The following is a 13,952-nucleotide window of genomic DNA, read 5'->3' as shown; positions in this document are numbered from 1 at the left end:
ATTTGGTTTAATTTGTGATTTATTCTTTACATATTAATTTGACCAAGTTTTTATATCTTTTCAATTTTCTTTTGCCAAAAACATTACATTACATCACTTGTTTTTGTTTGTATATATTAATATTATAATGTATCATATGTATGTTTAAAGTATACATATCATTCTTGGTTTTTATTAAAATAAAACACATACCATTTGATTTTGTGACCACCTGAATTTGTTTTTCAAACGTTAAAAGCTTACATATAATTCTTCATTAATATTACCACATTCATTATTGTTATAGCAAATACTTGTGTATTATAGGAAATACTTTTGATATTTTAAAACTAAGTATTATAAAACGTAACTCGAATAATATTACAAAATAAATTATTGCATGATTAGAATAGAATTATATCACAGTAATTCTTACAATACATTCGGTATACACAGGATATAGAGTTTACTAAATAAATATTTCCACTAGTATTTAAAATGGAAGTTTACTGCATTTCATTCTTTACAAAATAGCTTTCTTCTGTATTATGTAACAATGAATGAACGACAAATTTCGTACTACTCATATTTGATAAAAAGAAATTATGAAAGCTATTTAGTACAAGTAAAATGTAATAATATTGTTGTTTCTTTTTTATAATCTTAGTAATACCAATGTGCAGGACTATTGATTTTACATCTTATCTAGTAAATTAACTTCATTTATGAAAAACACAAATAAATTTTTTAAAAACGTCCAAGAAAACACGATATTTTGTTCGATTAAAGATATCACTATCAAACGAGATAATATTAAATCTTCGTAACTGTTTGTATTATTACTTTAAATAAATAATTTAATGGTATGATTTGAATACTGTAAATATTTGAACACTATTAATATATGTATGTATATGCATGTATACTGCTTTAAGAATATTCTAAAAAGAACTAGCTAATCTAAACCCATGCACAAGTTTCACAATTTGAAATATAATTAAAAATACCCCTATTTGGTTAAATTTACAGGCATTAATGCGTACAAGCGTTCTTGTAAACGTATGTTGCTGTTTAAAAACAATTTTTAATACTTCTTTAGATCGGTAGTATTTCTTTATTAACAACATAAAATTTATGTTTCTTTCCGAACAAACCCCATATAACAGCAACATTTTCAATGATTAAATTGAAAGGAATTGTTGATAATGCCCCACATATACAAAATATGAATCGAGCAAGACCAAACCTATATACAGAAAATGATTTAACTACTCCAAATACGTACATATAAATATTTACCGCACCAATGAAAGCGCATAAAAAGTCTATAAGTGGTGGACAGGTAATAGGATAAAGTCCTGCTAATACAACGTTAGAAGTAGAAAGAGGCAACGTTACCCACGAGTAACACGATATGCCTAGAAGCAGCTTTTTATTTAATGGAATAGCTTTGGAATGTACGACAAGAAGTATACCTTGTAACCACCTCTTTCTTTGTTGTACAAAATCCCATAATGTAAATGGCGATTTTTCCCACATTTCACCATCTACAAAGTTAAACGTGTACCCTTGAGTAAACGCTTTCATTGCAAAAAAGCAATCCTCTGCAACAGACCCATCTAGTCCATTGTTAAAAGAAACTTCTCTTTCAGCACCCATCTACAATAATAATAATTAAAAATAGAATTTGTTATGATTAAAAACAGAATTATCATAATTACCTGAGTAACAACATAAGAACCTTTCATACTAAAAAATGGTTTATGAAACATGGTAAATTGTAATCTTAGCTTTCCCATGTCATCTGCCACTCTGAAACTGTCTGCTAAAGTAGTAATCCAATTAACAACATCTTCGTTCGCATACGTTATTAAACCTTGTCCAAACTGGTGTTTTCCATCTAATACAAAATTCAATATTCCACGAACAGAATTTTCAGTCAGCAAAGTCTCTTCGTCGAGATGTACAATCCAATCATGATCCGCTAATTCGTTCACCGAATTTTCTAAGCAATATTGCAAAGCTCGTGCTTTGAATAAAGCACCGCTACTTGTACGATAATTAGTTGGTACAACAACTTCTCTAATTCTTCGATGAGGAGATAACCCAATTGGTTTATCACTGACTACTTCAATCTGAAAATTCTCCAAACCCGTTTCTACGCATTTGGTCAAATTTCTCCTAACATTCGCTTTTACTAATTGCGGATAGTCTCCGCGAGTTACTATTCTAATACAAATAAACGGCGCAAGTAACGGCGAACCTTTTAAAACAACTTTGTCTGGGAATGCATTATATATTGTTAATCCCACAAAATTGAATAATACTTGAGGCAACGAAAGAAATGTGAGTGTTCGTAAAAAATATAAGATGAAAGCACCAACAAATCCATATTCAACCCATGAATCAAATGTTTCCTTTTTAGTGTTACTCCACCCGAGTCCACCAATAATTATTTCAAAAACAGTTATGACAATAAGGAGCAAACAACAATGTAAGATATGTTTTGTTACACTGCTCAACATTATTTCTGAAAAATAAAAAACACAATGAATTAGTAAACCTATTAATACATAACCGTATTAGTTTACATTTATAAAGTTTATATAATTACACAGTTATAAAAAGTTTAATATATACACATATCTTCTATTAACAAAATATTTTCATATTTTTTCTGCATAATATTTTTTCATAGCTTTGCATTTGTTAATTGATAATCAATTAGAAATGTTAATCTCTACTGAGCTGTTATAACATTAAATCATATTAATCACAATATTTTAAATAATAAAATGCTTTACATATTTTAAGAGATAATAAGCCACTATGTAAATTTGTAAAGAAAATGTGAAAATATTAATATTCATATTTGTTATCAAGGGTTAAGAAATATAGACATACCTTTTTCCACGTAGTCAAATATATATTAGTATGATATAATATCTGGAAGAATAATATCTCGATTCATTGCCTAATACAATAATTCAATATAAATAAATACAAATGATTAGTACAAAAAAAAGATTCATAAACGGGTACGAACCGAAAATATTTTCATACTGCATTGTTTTCAGCAATGCATCAATCGCATTGATTGCCGTTGACTCAATGAGTCATTTTTACACATTTTTTATCGTTTTACTGGCGTTAGAACGTAATTAATTAACAATACAACAAAATGATATATATGAATATACATAATATAGTTGTGTTAAATATGAAAAACTTTTTTTTATCAGGTTACTATTAATTCAGTTACTTTAATGATTTTTCACTTTTACGAAGACATCAATCTTTATGATTGGTTAATGTTATTTTAATAATTATAATTCAATTAATGTTAAAAAGATATTTAATTGAAAGATATTTAACTCTGTTTAAACAATATAGATAGCGCTGCTGTAGCTAAAAAAATATGTTTCCCCTCTTATTCCTTGCGCATTCAACGTTCTTTACTATTTATTAACGTTCCAACCAGAACGTGCATTTTCTTCTGAAGCGTAAACCACGTTTCGTGTCGTAAGACTTAAAGGTAAATATATACGTTAAGATATAATTTATTAAAAATAATATTGTATATTATAATTACATTATGTTTTAATTTATTGAATGATACAATTTATTTACGAAATAATGTACTATATACCAAGATGATTTACGATGCGATTCGTATTTTAAGTTTCAATCACGTGAAGAATAAAATTTTTTACTAATATGTAGTGTTAAAAAAGAAAGTAGAATGTTCATATATATTTTTAATATTGTTATTTTCACATTTGTATGAATTATTTAAATTCTTAGTTTTAAATTCTATGTTGTAGTTAACACGTGTGTTATTATTAATGTAAGTACTCTTATTAGTTCATCTCGTTTGAAGTTTATTTTTCATTTCATTTCTTATTTAACAATTATTATTTTATTCATTTCAAGATTTTATTTATGTATATGATGAATTAATTATTCACCATCTTTCGACTGATCATTGTGATGGTAAATTATTTTACTGAGAGCCTTTAGTTAATATAGAGAATGCTTAATAAATTAACAAATATAATTACCACAAGTTGTTATATTTTTCAGAATGCGTTACGTGGCCGCTTATCTCCTAGCTGTGCTAGGTGGCAAACCCTCAGCCACTCAAAATGACATTGAAAAAATTTTATCATCTGTTGGAATTGAAGCAGATGCTGAAAAACTTAAGAAAGTTATATCAGAACTGAATGGAAAATCAATTGATGAACTTATTGCACAAGGTATAACTATCTTGTTTTAGTAAACTATACAGAATCACTCCTTGCTTTAAAACTAATCTTTAATTACAGGGCGTGAGAAATTATCATCTATGCCAGTTGGTGGTGCTGCAGCTGCTAGTGCTCCAGCAGCCGCAGCTGCTGCTGCTCCAGCTGAAGAAAAGAAAGGTAAACTAACATTTTCATATGTCATTAAACAGTTGATAAAATGTTCAAATATTATTGAAAAAAAAATTTTCTTTTTAGAAGAGAAAAAGCCAGCTAAGGAAGAATCTGAATCTGAAGATGATGACATGGGCTTTGGTCTTTTTGATTAAACTAATCAACAACAATGACTGTATGACTATTTGTAAATCATGTATTATTCAGTTCTGACAAAATAAATTTGTATTTTTAATTTATTACAATCAGTTATTTGTACTTATTATGAATAAGATTTTTCCGAACTGTTCTTACTGATGTTATTGTAATTTTGATTACTTAGCAAATCTATCTCTGAATATGTTTTTCAGTTTTAGGAACCCGCCTAAAATAATGAGGTTATGGTTCGTCTTATGATTTCATACTTTATTTTCGTAATTTAAATTAACTGATTAGGTTTAAAAATGTATTTCCAATAAACCTTAATACAATTACACAAGAATTCTGTTGATATATTAGAAAATATTCGTGTATAATGATAGGAAAATATATACCACGTATACAATTGTGCGCCGTTGCGGCTTCATTCAAAGTTAAGGAGTGGGGGATAAGAATTGAAGAAGGGAAAGGGTGTTGTTCAAGATTTACCACAAAATTCAGTTGTATGTGTTCTAACACTATCGACCGTTTAAATTGACACGAGGGTAATGATAATTATAATCGTTTAGCAATTCGACAGGTTCAATCGATCTAATTACTATTTTGATGCGTTTGCAAACGTTCGACAATATCAGAATATAGAATCGATCGGAATACTTTTGTACTTGAAGAACTATTTTTAGATAGAGGGGCGGTCGTTGACGGCCATGATGGGTGTCAGCGGCAAGTAGTGACGGCATTCAGTTTGCGTCAGTTGGTTTTGTGCGCTGATGGTCGAGCTTGGATTTTCTGGTTGAGAAGCGCACCATAAGCCAAAACAGTTGTACATAGGAACGGCAGACAGCCGCGAATATTATTTCAATTAAGTAACGGCGGCTGTAAAAATCGTGAAAAAAACAGTGTAAAAATGACGCAGTTACTACCCATAAGGTTTCAAGAACATCTCCAGGTAGGTGACCTGCTTTCATGCCCGGTTCTTCTATTATTTCGACACGTCGTCAATAAATCTTCGTTTTCTCACACTTGTATTTTCAATATCATTTTTATGCATTTCATTTTTCCTCTGAGTAAATCATCTTACCGCTACTTATCATTCTGATGATGAAACGGAAGTTTCGTTCAAATCTACTGAATTGACGTTACTTTGACAGATATAATCTGATCTCATGAATCTTTGTACGGATAAATTTTCATGAATTTCACTACGTTCCTAATAAAATATAATTGAGGTTAACTAATCACTGAATTCTATATGGCGAACTTGGTGAGAAAAATAAATTGATTTTTTTATCAACGAGAGCCACGTCTACTCAGCATATACGCCCCTTATTTCCGTTTTTATACATCATGAATTTTCTAATTAAAATGTTTCTTCTAGGAATTTTCTAATGCACTGTATTTTACAGATAGCAAATTGTGGTTTTTTTATAAAATACATTTCAATATATGTAACGAAGTATCATTATGTATTTTTTATATTATACTTTAGATAAAATAAATTTCAAGTGTTTACTTTACACGTATTATTTCGTCTTATTAATTTTCTTTTAATTAATATATAATATTTTAATTTAATAAGTGACATTTTTTACTATAAAAATTACTGTAAAACAGGTGGCACAAACCGAAACAGGATGACATTATGAAGACATAAGTCAAAATTATAGAATAAATATTTCTTTCCGTTTTCGAGAAAAATGATTTTAAAAATTTGGTGCACGTGTACTTATCACTGTACATTATCATAGTTTTGAGTTTTAACTTAATTTGAATTGTTCATTTGACGACACGGCAATCTGAAAAACATTTTTTTTCTAATTTAGTTCATAATTAATGTTCTCCAAATTACTGTAAATTCGTCGAACGGAAGTATGATTTTCGAATCATGAAAAAGATGCACTTCGCGAGTTTTCAAGTATTGACGAATAAGAATTAAAAACAAACCAATTATGAATATGTTCTAACGTTCGGCATAATACTGTTTACACAACAGGCTTACCGACGTAAAAGGAGAGTTATGGTACCGAACCATGACGATTCGATTCGAGTAGACGTGCACCCAGCAGATTTTCAATTTTTTTTCCTTTGTTAGAAATAAATTTATGAAAACGAAAATTTCATTTAATCTCCCATTTTTTAGATTGTACTACTCGTTTAAAAATATCCTGTATACGTATTAAATAATTATAATTTCAATGTATTGTTAATAAATTAAAGTAACTAAATGTTACTAAAGACTAAATAAAAGAATGAATTTATCGTTATTGTTACAGCTTACAGCTGTTGGAATTAATGCTAACAATGTTAGCTTTAATACGCTTACCATGGAATCTGACAAGTTCATTTGCGTTAGAGAAAAAGTTGGTGATACTGCACAGGTGGTTATTATCGACATGAATGATTCTGCAAATCCTATTAGAAGACCAATTTCAGCAGATTCTGCGATCATGAATCCTGCAAGTAAAGTAATTGCTTTGAAAGGTAAATAGAATAAAGTTCAGTCAAGTATGCTATACATATTGTGTATACATATGCGTGTTACTAATTATACTTAATAAAAAATGTGCCAAAGTACAAATATATCACTAATACTAACAGTACTACATTATATTTTTAATACTTGAAATAACATAAAAATAACTTGTTGCCTAAAGTATGATCTAAATGATAAATTTAATATAATATGTATTTTTGTTTTTTGTTTTGTTACAATAGCATTGAAAACCCTTCAGATCTTCAATATAGAGATGAAATCAAAAATGAAAGCTCACACAATGACAGAAGATGTAGTTTTCTGGAAATGGATATCTTTAAACACATTGGCATTGGTAACGGAGACTGCAGTTTATCACTGGTCTATGGAAGGAGAGTCAACTCCGAACAAAATGTTTGATCGGCATTCATCGTTAAACGGGTGTCAAATAATAAACTATAGAACCGATCCAAAGCAAACATGGCTTTTGTTAATTGGTATTTCTGCTCAACACAACAGAGTAGTTGGTGCGATGCAACTTTATTCTGTTGAAAGAAAATGTTCTCAGCCAATCGAAGGGCACGCTGCTTCTTTCGCACAATTCAAAATGGAAGGAAACGCGGAACCAAGTAACTTATTCTGTTTCGCTGTGAGAACGGTGCAAGGCGCAAAGCTCCATATTATTGAAGTAGGTCAGCCTCCTGCTGGTAACCATCCTTTTCCAAAAAAGGCTGTAGACGTCTTTTTTCCGCCAGAGGCAGGAAGTGATTTTCCTGTGGCAATGCAAGTCAGTTCAAAATACGATGTTATATATTTAATAACAAAATACGGTTATATACATATGTACGATATTGAATCTGCTACATGTATATTTATGAATCGCATATCTGGAGAGACTATTTTTGTTACTGCTCCACACGAAGCGTCTGGTGGTATAGTAGGAGTGAATCGAAAAGGTCAAGTATTATCTGTATCGGTTGACGAAGAAAATATAATTCCGTACATAAACGGAGTACTACAAAATCCAGAACTTGCATTGCGAATGGCCGTAAGGAATAATTTGTCAGGAGCTGAAGATTTGTTCGTAAGGAAATTCAATATGCTTTTCCAAAATGGCCAATACGCGGAAGCAGCTAAAGTTGCAGCGAATGCCCCGAAAGGAATACTAAGAACACCGGCAACGATTCAACGATTTCAACAAGTATGTTCATAGTTGATAAATTTCTACTTAAATAATGTTTTTATTGAAAAATAAATTGTTTATATTAGGTACCAACTACACAAGGACAAACATCACCTCTGTTACAATATTTTGGAATACTTTTAGACCAAGGACAATTAAACAAATACGAGTCTTTGGAGTTATGTCGTCCGGTGCTCGTACAAGGTCGCAAACAGCTTCTTGAAAAGTGGTTGAAGGAAGATAAACTAGAATGCAGCGAAGAATTGGGTGACTTGGTGAAACAAGCCGATCCGACTTTAGCTCTTAGCGTTTATTTAAGAGCTAACGTTCCCAACAAAGTTATACAATGTTTTGCAGAAACTGGCCAATTCCAGAAGATTGTGCTATACGCCAAGAAAGTTTCTTACACTCCTGATTACATATTTTTGTTGAGAAATGTAATGAGAATCAATCCGGATCAGGGTGTAGCATTCGCCCAAATGTTAGTTCAAGACGATGAACCTTTAGCCGACATTAATCAAGTAAGCGTTGTAATAGCTTGTCCCCCGTATTAAATTAAAGAATGCCTTTTTATAAACATACGTTTGTTTTTCTGTAGATTGTGGATATATTTATGGAACAAAACATGGTTCAGCAATGTACAGCATTTTTGTTGGATGCTTTGAAGAATAATCGTCCAAGTGAGGGAGCATTGCAAACGCGACTTTTAGAAATGAATTTGATGTCTGCTCCACAAGTTGCTGATGCGATCTTAGGAAATCAGATGTTCACTCATTATGATAGAGCTCACATCGCGCAGTTATGTGAAAAAGCTGGATTATTACAGCGTGCTTTAGAACATTACACTGACTTATATGATATCAAGAGAGCTGTTGTTCATACACATTTACTATCTCCGGATTGGCTCGTTGGATTCTTCGGGACGTTATCGGTCGAAGATTCTTTGGAATGTTTAAAAGCTATGTTAACTGCTAATATCAGACAAAATTTACAGATTTGTATTCAAATCGCCACAAAGTATCACGAACAGTTAACTACTAAAGCATTAATAGATTTATTCGAAAGTTTCAAATCATACGAAGGATTATTTTATTTCTTGGGATCTATCGTTAACTTTAGCCAAGATCAAGAAGTACATTTTAAATATATTCAAGCAGCTTGTAAAACCGGACAAATTAAAGAAGTTGAACGAATTTGTAGAGAGAGTAATTGCTATAATCCAGAACGTGTGAAAAACTTCTTGAAAGAAGCCAAGTTACCTGATCAGTTACCTTTGATCATTGTTTGCGATAGATTTGATTTCGTACATGATCTTGTACTGTATCTTTACCGAAATAATTTACAAAAATACATCGAAATTTATGTTCAAAAAGTAAGTATTATTGATTACGTACCTTAAACTTAATGCAATAGCATGCGTTAATCAATGAAATTGAATTTTAGGTAAATCCATCGCGTCTACCAGTAGTAGTGGGTGGTTTATTAGATGTAGATTGTTCAGAGGATATAATAAAGAATTTAATTCTGGTGGTACGCGGTCAGTTTTCAACCGATGAACTTGTTGAGGAAGTTGAAAAGAGGAATCGCTTGAAACTTTTACTTCCATGGCTGGAGTCTCGTGTTCATGAAGGATGTATCGAACCTGCAACACATAATGCATTAGCAAAAATATATATTGACAGCAACAATAACCCTGAAAGATTTTTGAAGTGAGTTTATCAACATAAATTACATTGCATAAAAGATATTAGAAATTTTCTAAATTATTTTTATTTTACAGAGAGAATCAGTTTTACGACAGTAGAGTAGTAGGAAAATATTGCGAGAAACGTGATCCACATTTAGCGTGCATTGCATACGAGCGCGGTCAATGTGATCGTGAGTTAATAAGTGTATGCAATGAAAACAGCCTTTTCAAAAGTGAAGCTAGATATTTGGTCAGACGTAGAGATCCTGATTTGTGGGCTGAGGTTCTTCTTGAAAGCAACCCATATAAAAGGCCGTTAATTGATCAGGTGAGTTAATATAAAAAGGAAAAAATTACGAATAAAATTAACATTCCTCAATGAAATCTTATTTTAATAATTCTAACCGATTTCATAGGTCGTACAAACAGCTTTATCAGAAACTCAAGATCCTGAGGATATATCAGTTACTGTAAAAGCGTTTATGACTGCTGATTTACCGAATGAATTAATTGAACTTCTTGAAAAAATCGTACTCGATAGTAGTGTGTTCAGTGATCATCGTAATTTACAAAACCTTCTAATTCTAACGGCAATAAAAGCTGATCGTACACGGGTTATGGAATATATCAATCGGTTGGATAATTACGATGCTCCTGATATTGCTAACATAGCTATTAACAATGAATTGTATGAAGAAGCTTTCGCCATTTTTAAGAAATTCGATGTTAATACGTCGGCTATTCAAGTTTTGATTGAGCAAGTTAACAACTTAGACAGAGCTTATGAATTTGCTGAAAGGTAAGATATAAAACTATTAATTTGTTCATGAATTCGAACTAATTGATGTTACCATAAATTGATGTATTAAAAAATGAATAATATGCTTTATAGATGTAATGAACCACCGGTATGGTCGCAATTAGCCAGAGCACAGTTACAACAAGGCTTAGTTAAAGAAGCTATTGACAGTTTTATCAAAGCAGATGATCCATCGGCGTATGTTGACGTAGTGGAAACTGCTCATCGAACTTCACATTGGGAGGATTTAGTTCGTTATTTACAAATGGCTCGCAAGAAAGCACGCGAATCTTTCATTGAAAGCGAATTAATATACGCGTATGCAAGAACCAACAGGCTTGCAGATCTCGAAGAATTTATATCTGGTCCTAATCATGCCGATATACAGAAGGTATCGAATTTTTTTTTTTTTGTTAATTTGTACGTTTAATACCTTCTAAGTGTAAACGATGATAAAACTTGTGTTATTTGTTTTCAGATCGGCGATAGATGTTTCGATGATAAAATGTATGATGCTGCTAAACTTTTGTACAACAATGTATCGAATTTTGCACGATTAGCTATTACGCTTGTTCATTTGAAAGAATTTCAAGGTGCTGTTGACAGTGCTCGTAAAGCTAATTCGACGCGTACTTGGAAGGAAGTGTGTTTCGCTTGTGTAGATAGCGGAGAGTTTAGATTAGCACAGATGTGTGGGCTACATATAGTTGTACATGCTGATGAATTGGAAGATTTAATTAATTATTATCAAGATCGAGGACACTTCGAGGAACTTATTAATCTTTTGGAAGCTGCATTAGGACTTGAGAGAGCACACATGGGAATGTTTACTGAATTAGCTATACTTTATAGCAAATATAAGCCCCAACGAATGAGAGAACATCTCGAACTTTTCTGGTCTCGGGTTAATATACCAAAGGTATGTTTTCAACATCTCTAAAGAAGCTCACGATATTCGGTACTGTATAATTATGTAATTATACTTCATATTGTATATTTTTATATGATTGATGAAATGTAACAGGTACTTCGAGCAGCTGAACAAGCACATTTATGGGCAGAGCTTGTATTTTTGTATGACAAATACGAAGAATACGACAACGCAGTACTTGCAATGATGCAACATCCTACAGAAGCATGGCGAGAAGGTCACTTCAAAGATGTGATCACTAAAGTTGCGAATGTTGAACTTTATTACAAAGCTATACAATTTTACGTCGAATATAAACCCCTACTGCTGAACGATATACTGCTAGTTCTCGCTCCGCGTATGGATCATACAAGAGCAGTCGCATATTTCAAAAGGACGGGTCATTTACAACTTGTCAAACCGTATCTAAGGTCAGTTCAAGCGTTGAACAATAAAGCGATAAACGAGGCATTGAATGGCCTACTTATCGACGAGGAGGATTATCAAGGACTCAGAACGTCAATCGACGCGTTCGACAATTTTGATAACATCGCGTTAGCACAACAATTAGAAAAACATGAATTAATTGAATTTAGAAGAATCGCTGCGTATTTGTATAAAGGAAATAACAGGTGGAAACAATCAGTGGAACTTTGTAAAAAGGATCGATTGTTTAGGTAATTAATTTTTTTTAATTTTCAAAGTTAGCAGTTAATTTTAATTGCTGTGTTTATTCGTTTAAATAGAGATGCTATGGAATACGCAGCAGAATCTCGAAATCCTGAAGTTGCCCAAGAATTATTAGAATGGTTCTTAGAGAGAGGGTCGAAAGATTGTTTTGCCGCATGTCTGTTCCATTGTTATGATTTGCTTCACCCGGATGTAATTTTAGAACTTGCGTGGAGACATCGTATTTTACATTTTGCCATGCCATACCTTATACAAGTTGCACGTGAATATATTACCAAGGTAATAACGATTATAAAATAATATTTAGAGTATTCTGTTGGCCATAAAAATATTTTCCATTTGTTTTGTGTTATAGGTCGATAAACTGGAAGAAGCCGAAAGCAGACGCTTGGAAGAAACTGATCATCAAGAACATAAGCCTATGATTATGCGTATGTATTATCATATTATGCTTACTTTTATGATACACATATATTTTATAATTATTATGTATGTGTTTGTAGCGGAGCCTCAGCTGATGTTAACAGCAGGACCAGGTATGATGGCACCTGGTTACGCACCCCAAGGTGTTTACGGTGCACCTCCACAAAGTGTATATGCACCGACTGCTGCAGCGTACCAGGGTTATGGTATGTGAAACACAATGAGCAGCACATTCAATGACAGAGATCAGCAAAATCTACTTTTCTATAATATCTAGGTAGAACAAATTATTTCAATAGTTCACAATTATTATCAAACGCTGAAAAACAATATCATTAAAAAAAAAGAAAAGTATTGCCGCAAAATAACTGTAACATATTAAATATAATGAATTCAAGGTAAACAACAAAGAGTTTACGCGCGAGATTCTAGATTATGGGTAACGTTTATAAAATAATTAATTTACTGTTAAAGTAATACATATTGATCATTGTTTATTTAAAGAAAAAAAAGATTATTTACATATTTTAGAAATATATATTTCAAATGCGGTCTCTGAGAGCAAAATACGCAGTAGTTAATTTTATGTTGAAGTCTTTTTTAAATTGAATTTTCTTATTTTAGATTTATTTTATGAAGTACCTATGGTATAGTTTCATTGATATATTAATGTATTGTGTACGTACGTGCCTTTGTTTAAGTATTGAAAAAAGTTTTAGTTGTAAGATGACATAAAATGAATGATCTTTAAAATAAAAAATACTTGTTGTAAGTTTCACATTAATAAATATGTCACGAAATTACTAAGTGCTTCCTTTCTGGTAAAAAGAAGTTTTGGCTAAAGAAATATGTAAATGAATATTAAGAGAAACATAAATGTCCGAAATTGATATTTGTTCTTCAATCATGAAAGTTAGAAAGTGGCAAAGATACTATTCTGATATGTAATTTGTAGTAATAAAAATAATGAATCTATTTATCTAGATTCATTAAAAATGTTGTTGTCACAGTCAAATATATAAGCCTCAAAAGATCTAGTTAAAATGAAAATAAGCTACATATATCAGTACATCAGTATAACAAAGCTGAAAAGGTTTGTAAACAATATGTAATCTAGGCACATTAAATACCTATTGAAACACGTACATATGAAATACGTTTATATGTCTATCAGTGTATAAGTTTAGTATCTATGTGTGTTATTGCTGTGGCATGAATAAATACAAAACTTAGCATTTGCCCACAAAAATGTAAA

General features: G+C 31.4%; 3 protein-coding genes and 1 non-coding gene across 7 annotated transcripts; 3 read left to right on the top strand and 1 right to left on the bottom strand.

The window, feature by feature from the left end:
• Positions 1-194: 194 nt before the first annotated feature.
• Positions 195-3,206, bottom strand: LOC114875185 (beta-1,4-mannosyltransferase egh). Of its 2 annotated transcripts, none has more exons than XM_029185179.2 (4): positions 3,026-3,206; positions 2,884-2,953; positions 1,701-2,509; positions 195-1,638 (listed from the first exon to the last, which is right to left on the bottom strand). In XM_029185179.2, the coding sequence occupies exons 3-4, from the start codon at positions 2,502-2,504 to the stop codon at positions 1,075-1,077; spliced, it is 1,368 nt and encodes a 455-aa protein (XP_029041012.1). In that variant the 5' UTR covers positions 2,505-2,509; positions 2,884-2,953; positions 3,026-3,206; the 3' UTR covers positions 195-1,074. The 2 variants fall into 2 exon arrangements, with proteins under 2 accessions (XP_029041012.1, XP_029041011.1); XM_029185178.2 differs by having other exon boundaries at positions 2,884-2,925.
• A 199-nt stretch (positions 3,207-3,405) lies between these two features.
• On the top strand, positions 3,406-4,633 carry LOC114875187 (60S acidic ribosomal protein P2). 2 transcript variants are annotated; one of them, XM_029185181.1, is made up of 4 exons: positions 3,406-3,514; positions 4,063-4,235; positions 4,305-4,400; positions 4,479-4,633. In XM_029185181.1, the coding sequence occupies exons 2-4, from the start codon at positions 4,064-4,066 to the stop codon at positions 4,547-4,549; spliced, it is 339 nt and encodes a 112-aa protein (XP_029041014.1). In that variant the 5' UTR covers positions 3,406-3,514; position 4,063; the 3' UTR covers positions 4,550-4,633. The 2 variants fall into 2 exon arrangements, with proteins under 2 accessions (XP_029041014.1, XP_029041015.1); XM_029185182.1 differs by lacking the exon at positions 3,406-3,514 and adding an exon at positions 3,804-3,826.
• On the top strand, positions 3,923-3,997 carry LOC114875325. Its single transcript, XR_003789243.1, has one exon. It is a non-coding gene; the product is annotated as a small nucleolar RNA Me28S-Am982 (small nucleolar RNA).
• An 84-nt stretch (positions 4,634-4,717) lies between the features above and the next one.
• Positions 4,718-13,500, top strand: LOC114875181 (clathrin heavy chain). Of its 2 annotated transcripts, XM_029185170.2 has the most exons (15): positions 4,718-5,077; positions 5,216-5,481; positions 6,806-7,013; positions 7,248-8,206; positions 8,275-8,709; positions 8,787-9,560; positions 9,632-9,897; positions 9,969-10,203; positions 10,292-10,674; positions 10,768-11,065; positions 11,153-11,593; positions 11,699-12,261; positions 12,331-12,553; positions 12,630-12,705; positions 12,778-13,500. In XM_029185170.2, exons 2-15 carry the CDS (start codon positions 5,440-5,442, stop codon positions 12,909-12,911), a joined length of 5,037 nt encoding a protein of 1,678 aa, XP_029041003.1. In that variant the 5' UTR covers positions 4,718-5,077; positions 5,216-5,439; the 3' UTR covers positions 12,912-13,500. The 2 variants fall into 2 exon arrangements, with proteins under 2 accessions (XP_029041003.1, XP_029041002.1); XM_029185169.2 differs by having other exon boundaries at positions 4,718-5,481.
• The last annotated feature ends 452 nt before the right edge of the window (positions 13,501-13,952 follow it).

The sequence above is a fragment of the Osmia bicornis genome, chromosome 8, assembly GCF_907164935.1.
Source record: "Osmia bicornis bicornis chromosome 8, iOsmBic2.1, whole genome shotgun sequence".
Taxonomy (NCBI): Eukaryota; Metazoa; Arthropoda; class Insecta; order Hymenoptera; family Megachilidae; genus Osmia; species Osmia bicornis.
This window is presented reverse-complemented; position numbering and strand designations above follow the sequence as displayed.